General features: G+C 31.2%; 1 protein-coding gene across 5 annotated transcripts; it reads left to right on the top strand.

Moving 5' to 3' along the window:
* Positions 1-265: 265 nt before the first annotated feature.
* LOC140837023 (uncharacterized) lies at positions 266-5,073 on the top strand. Of its 5 annotated transcripts, none has more exons than XR_012119192.1 (9): positions 266-440; positions 2,121-2,223; positions 2,311-2,394; positions 2,475-2,566; positions 2,660-2,970; positions 3,153-3,387; positions 3,689-3,893; positions 4,192-4,358; positions 4,768-5,072. XR_012119192.1 is itself a non-coding variant. In XM_073202991.1 (8 exons), exons 2-8 carry the CDS (start codon positions 2,131-2,133, stop codon positions 4,270-4,272), a joined length of 1,101 nt encoding a protein of 366 aa, XP_073059092.1. In that variant the 5' UTR covers positions 266-440; positions 2,121-2,130; the 3' UTR covers positions 4,273-4,736. The 5 variants fall into 5 exon arrangements, 1 of the variants encoding a protein (XP_073059092.1); XR_012119193.1 differs by lacking the exon at positions 4,768-5,072 and adding an exon at positions 4,626-4,736 and having other exon boundaries at positions 4,192-4,510; XR_012119194.1 differs by lacking the exon at positions 4,768-5,072 and adding an exon at positions 4,658-4,736 and having other exon boundaries at positions 4,192-4,554.
* The last annotated feature ends 1,650 nt before the right edge of the window (positions 5,074-6,723 follow it).

Genomic DNA, 6,723 nt, shown 5'->3' with positions numbered 1-6,723 from the left:
GACCTACTAAAAACCTCATAAGTTATTCTATATTTTACATAAAAAAAATCTAAACAAAACTTTTCTTTTAAATCGAACAACTCTTTTAAATTGAAAATAATTTCATGTTAATCGTTCAGTATTATTTGATCAAATTAATAATAATAATAACACATACAACACGTGTGCATATTTTATAACATGTATAAAAAATATGGAAGGAAGGCATGGTAAACAAATTCAAACTATAGCTACAAAACAAAAGTTCCCTAATGCTTGGGTTGGGCTTTTGTTGTGGCCCATTGCTCGTAAGAAAATCTGTGACCCACTGTTCACTCTTCGCTCAAATGTTTGACAAATGCCCTAGTCTGTTTTTCAAAGCCAACGGCGAATCCTTCCTTCGTCCATAGCCTTTGAATCCTTCTCGTTTATCTGTCTGTAGCTGCAACGACTTACAAAAGGTGAGAAATCGACGCATTATTTCTGAAGAGAGATTAATTTTCTCTGGCCTTTAATTCTATATTTTGCAGTATCCAATTTTTTTTGGGATTTTATTTTCTAATTTTATGTTAAGTGGACTGTAATAGCACATAATATAGTCAGTGTTCTTATTTTTTAAATTTTTTCCATAAGGAATCAGTTAATTCGGTTACGGCTTGAAACAATCGATTTTAAACTTGTTCGTCTTAAAAAATCACGGCTTGCTTTGGTCGGAAAGAATTCAGTTTATTCAATTTTGTAGTTTGGTTCTAAACTGGGTTCGTTTTTTTGGCTTTGACAAAAAATTCAGTTAAAAATTTGGTTTAGTCGGAAAAAAATTATGTTTATTCAATTTTAATAATTTGGTCCGACCAACCCAATGCTATCCCCTATGCAGCATAGTCATAGCTAAGAGCGTAGCTATGGTCAGTCAAGCATACTCATTTTTTAGTTTTTTTTTTAAAATAAGCTTCCAAATTCCAAAATCTCCATGTTGGGGCTCTTATACTAAAATCATGTACACGATAGTTGAAACAATGTTAAACTCTGGATTATTCAAATATAAAACCATGTTCAATACATATTATGTTATAGAAATAGTAGATGGTATCTATGTTAATTTCTATCAAAATTTTCATTTATGCAAAATTGTTCAGCTAAAATATCAATATTAATTTAGGTTAATTGCATACACTAACTTGCCCGTACGTGTTTCAGTGTGTGTGTTCAAAATTTTAAAATATGTATAGTTGATAATCATGGAGTTTTCAGCAATCTCGGGATTTCAGGAGTAGCCTATTAGTTTCTATCAAAATTTTCATTTATGTAAAATTGTTCAGTTGCCAAACTTCACACAGTATGAGTGGGCTTATGGATTTTAAAAACATAATTCATTAATCACAAGTAAAATGAATCGAATTTTTATTTGAACCATACATCAAAATCATAACAATATCAACTGTAATGTTTAGCGTTTGTTACAATCCAGTAATTGTTGTGACCGAAAATCTACCTTGATAAATAGTTACAGTTGGTTTAGCTTTTGGAATTGAAAACATAATCCATTTTTCTAGATATTGTTCTAGTTTTGATCTATGGTTCAAAGGAAAATTTGGTTCAGTATACTTGTGATAAACAAATTGTGTTTTAAAATCCATCGAACTCATATTGTTTGGCTGCTGACGAACAATTTTGCACCAATGAAAGTTTTGACAAAAATTAATGCTGATATTTTATCTTGAACATGATAGATCATGAAAATAGCATGTACAATATCATTCTTTCTATCAGATGAATTCTTACTCATATTGAACGTGGTTTTATTTCTGGATAATCAAGAGTTTAAACTTAAGTTTTTTTTTCCAATCTATATTTTGACTCACATATCGTGTACTTGATTTTAGTATTAGATCCCCAAAAATGGAGATTTTAGAAATAATGAATTTTTGAATGATTCGAGAGCATGGAAAAGGCTTGGGATAAATGCTTAAATTTGACCTCGCGTGTGTAGTTTGAAATATGTATTGCTTAACATTATTTGAAGCAACTTTCCTCTCTCTTATATTTGGTAGCTTCCAATTTCTTTTGTACAAATTTACTACCATGGCTTCCAAATTTTACCTAATGTTATATACCACATGAGCTAATTTTTCCTTTCACAGGAAAGCAAAGATGGTTGGAGTCACTTTAGGCCTGCCAGGTTCTTGGGCTGATAGTAATTATGAACCAGCTGATCATTACTCTACGAAAATTGGAGGACTTCCTGTATGCAGTTTTATTTTACCTGGTAATACTTGGTGTTGGAATATTTTTGTTACCTCAAAATTTAGGTTTCTCCTTTTCGTTTAACAGGATTGGCCTTTTCCAATAAATACTGCAATACAAGCTCTGCTTCTGTGCAATACATGTGGAAGAAATCTTAGTCTCATTTCGCAGGTCTAATCTCAGCTTCTTTTTATCATACTCAACAAATGTAAGAAAGTAATTTCCGCTTCACTTTTTTCACAATCTTCCAGGTTTATGCTCCAATTTCTAGTAAAGATTTAAATGTAGAAGAGCGAATAATCTATATTTTTGGCTGTATGGTTCCACAATGTGATAGCCATCTGTAAGGTTTTTTTTTTTAACCTTTTTATGAATTCTGCACTGAATTTGTCGTTGGACAAATTTACTACCGTCTCATTCACATTTACTGGTGAAGGTGGCGAGCTCTTCGAGTTCAGAAGATTTATAGCATAGAGGATTCATTACCTTCATTTGATGACGTGGACCACACAACAGTATCTTCTCTTTCTATTACAGAAACTAATTGGCATGATGATCTATGGTCACTCCAACCTAGAGAAGAGCATGGTGATGAAATTGATGATGACATAGATCTGGAGGAGTTGGGCAGGGCACTTTCCGAAGCTGCACATGATGCTTCTACCAGTAAAAGGCAGAGCAACGATAACGAGTCCAGTAGAAAGTCTCAACACACAGATCAACAAGCTATTGATTCCAAAATACTAGGTAAGGTTTGCATTCTAGTGAATTTGTGAGACACCGTAAGTGAAGATACCCAGGTTTAGTGCATGAAAATAATTATGCAGTCATCATTTATTGTTTTAGTTTTTGACGCCAATGTGTATCAAATATGATGATCAGCACTTTTCACTGACTTGGAGTTCATGTTTATGTTTATTCAATTGCAGTTATGCCTTGCTTTTATATATACACCCAGGAAGAGAAATTTGTGAGAAAAGTTGCTTCTGAAAATTCAAATTATCCTTCACCATCCGTCAAAGTGTATGAAGATAACTCTGAAGATCATTCAAATGATGAAACATATGAAGAAGAGAATTATGAATATGATAGAGCCTTGCATGCTGATAGGACTTACCTTAAGTTTAAGAAACGAGTGGATGAATACCCAGAGCAGTGCTTCAGGTAATTTTTTTAAACTCGTTGTATACCCATCTTTTTCATTTGATAGTGTGTACGCCTTTCAGCCCTGAAATTTTTCTTTTTATCTTGAGATGAAAAAAATTTGTAATCAAATTATGTAGCTTCTTCAGATCACTCTGCCATTACCTGTCGTTACATGGTTAAATGTTATGTCATTGAATGATTGATTTTGAAGCATCTGGTAGTTCTTTCTTTTCACAGTGCTATCTTGAGCTTCGTGGGTGTGATTCTATATCTTTTTTCATACATATTTATATAAATGCCCTTGTGCTCCCACACCCAGATATTCATATGGAGGGAAGCCCTTGTTGGCTTCTGGAGAGGCTGTCGATCCTGGGCTCTGCAGATTCTGTGGTGAACTGAGACACTATGAAATGCAGCTGATGCCCCCATTGATATACTTCTTGCAGGAAGCGACTGATAATCCAGAAAGAACATCGTTGGAAAAATTCGATTGGATGACTTTGGTAGTCTTTACATGTTCCAAGGCAAGTGTCCTTTTGTGTTTTACGAAGCTGTGATATTTGGATGCTACATATAGAAGGTGGCAATTTGCATGCCAGAATTAAGCATGTGTTACCTTTATTCTCAGGCTTAAAAAAATTGGACGTATGACCAATTCCTTGTCAAGTATTCCCTGACTGATTCTGTTATTTCACAAATTTTAGTTTACTTCTGCTGCACGGTTACTGTTAATATCGATGTTATGGTCACCGTGTTTTAGCTTTTCATGCATTTCTCAGCATTTTAAAGTTTATTACACATTGCATCTCTTTACTATTTTAGAGCTGCTTGCTGTCTTCATGCTCTGGTGGCTGTGAGGATTGGACAATAGCTGAAGAGGAAGTTGTTGTTCAATTCGAGTAGCATTGTATACATGATGACTGACCATCTAATGCCGACCAATTGGAAGTCAGTATAGTTTCGTAAAAGTTGCATATAATTTCCTGAAGGTAATTTTTCTTCCAGGAGACTTGAAATTTTAGTACATCAAATTGCTTTCGTCGGTCCCAAGATGTGAAGAGATATGCATAGAATGTTGTTTTTTAGGAGTTGAACTAATTCAACTAGTATTTTTTCTACGAAGAGATATGCATAGAATGTTGTTTTTTAGGAGTTGAACTAATTCAACTAGTATTTTTTCTACGAGTCCGCTTATCTCGAACTCATGAACTAAGAGAATTGAATATTTATTTGTTTCTAAAAAAAAAAGAAAAGAGAATTGAATATTTATTAATCAAATAATTCAAAGAAAAGACTGATTCTCCCTTCAAACGGTGGAAAATTTTCAGTTTTCATTCATAATTCTATAAATTGTTGTATTGAGGATACATTAAGTCGTTCTGTGACTGATATTTGTAGGATGACATCTTCTGGAGGCTAGGTTTCTGAGGGTCCACAAACAATGTGAAGACACAACGGCTTTGAATCTATCGGGCCGAAGTATATTCTTTAATGATGATACATGCGAAAATGAGTCGGTTATCGAACTAATTAAGTTTACACAAAACATCATATGAGATTGTTGTACGGGTAAATTTTGTTAGATAGGTCTTATATTTAACTCGATCTTTGAAAAAATATTATTTTTTATGTCAAAAATATTACTTATCATTGCAGATATGAACTGATTGATCCGTGTAATGGATATATGTATTTGAGTGGAGACTACTAGTAAACTTATTTATTTGCTAATAGTGTTATTCCTTTTTCGTTTGAACTTGTTTTATTTAAATAAAGTTTAATTAGATAAATTAAGTTCTAATATGGATGGAGTGAATATATGTAATATTCTTGAAAAATTTGTCAGTTTTAGTAGGGAAATAAACTAACCAAACCGTTTGTGAGTTATTCGAAGCTCGATTCGATAAAAGCTCGTTTAATGAAGCTCGTTAAGATAAATAAATCAAATTAAAGCTTTACAGTATTCGGCTCGTTAGCTCGTAAACATGTTCGTTGGTAAGTTCATGAGTAATCTTTTAGTGGGGTGTATTCAAGTCAGAGTTTTGATAACTTTTAATGATTTTTTTAAATGATAGATTTTTATGGGTTTGATAGATTTTTATTGACTTTTACAGAATCTCACAGATTTATAAAAAAAATTATGTGGATTTATGTAAATTTTTTCGCAAGATTTTTATAGACTTTTATGGATTTTTTTTTTATAGAATTTTATAAATTCTGTACTTAATTAAAATATATTATTTTTTTTATTAATTTCTTTGAACCAATAATTAATTGATATATATAACATATTCAGTTTGAAATTATTTTCAATATTTATATTAAGAAATAAATTTACTTATTTAAAAGTTAAATCATTAATCATTATCTGTGTGTAGGGGTGAGCATTCGGTCGGTTCAGTTATCGACCGAATCGAATTAACCATAACCGAACCGAACCGAAATATTTAGCCATAACCGAACCGACGGAATTATTTTTCATAACCGATAAAAATTGAACCGAATTAAAATCGGTTAATTCGGTCGGTTGCCGAATTAACCGACTTGTTTTTTTAAAAAAATTGTTATTAACTTTAATTATATATGCAATTTTTCTTGAATACTACAATCTACACAAATGCATAAAAATATAAAATCACACACATAAAAAATGTATAAGTTTTGATTGAACACAATTAATATATATTATATTGATTTTAAAATTAAAAATTAAAATATATATAAAATTTTGATAAATAATAAAAATTTATTAGATTCTGTTAATTCGGTTAACCGATTTCAAAATTTTGAAAACCGTAAGTCCGTAACCGAACTGAATTAACCGATATAACCGAATTTACATTAATTTGTCTAAATTATAAATTAAAAATCACAAAATCAATTCAAGAATTCAAAATTTATTGTGATATTAAAATAAAAAATTATTAAATAAACAATCAGCCAAAAAATGAAAAATTTGAAAAGAAAAGATGAAAATATATATAGAGATACACTTCGAAAATTTGAGAGAGTGATAGAAATAGATGAGAGGAGAGAAGATAGGAAGAAAGGTGATGTGAAGCGCCAGAGAAAAAAATAAATAGCTTGTGTATGAGTTAGAAGTTTTAAAAATCCATCCAAATATTTGGGTTGAACCAAATACAATTTTTACAATTTATAGTTGTACCTTATGCTTTAATGTTTGTATGTTAATGAATTCCATGTAGTTATTAAAAGTCTATGAAAAATTTGAATACCTATAGACTTTGATAGAGTTTTTAAAAGTCAACGTTGAATAACACTCGACTTTTTAAAACTCTATGAAAGTCTATTTTGAATACCACTAGACTTCTATAGAGTATGTAAAAGTCTTCA

The sequence above is a fragment of the Primulina eburnea genome, chromosome 7, assembly GCF_022965805.1.
Source record: "Primulina eburnea isolate SZY01 chromosome 7, ASM2296580v1, whole genome shotgun sequence".
NCBI lineage: Eukaryota > Viridiplantae > Streptophyta > Magnoliopsida > Lamiales > Gesneriaceae > Primulina > Primulina eburnea.
Note: the sequence above shows the minus strand (reverse complement) of the source record. Positions and strands in the feature narration are given on the sequence as shown.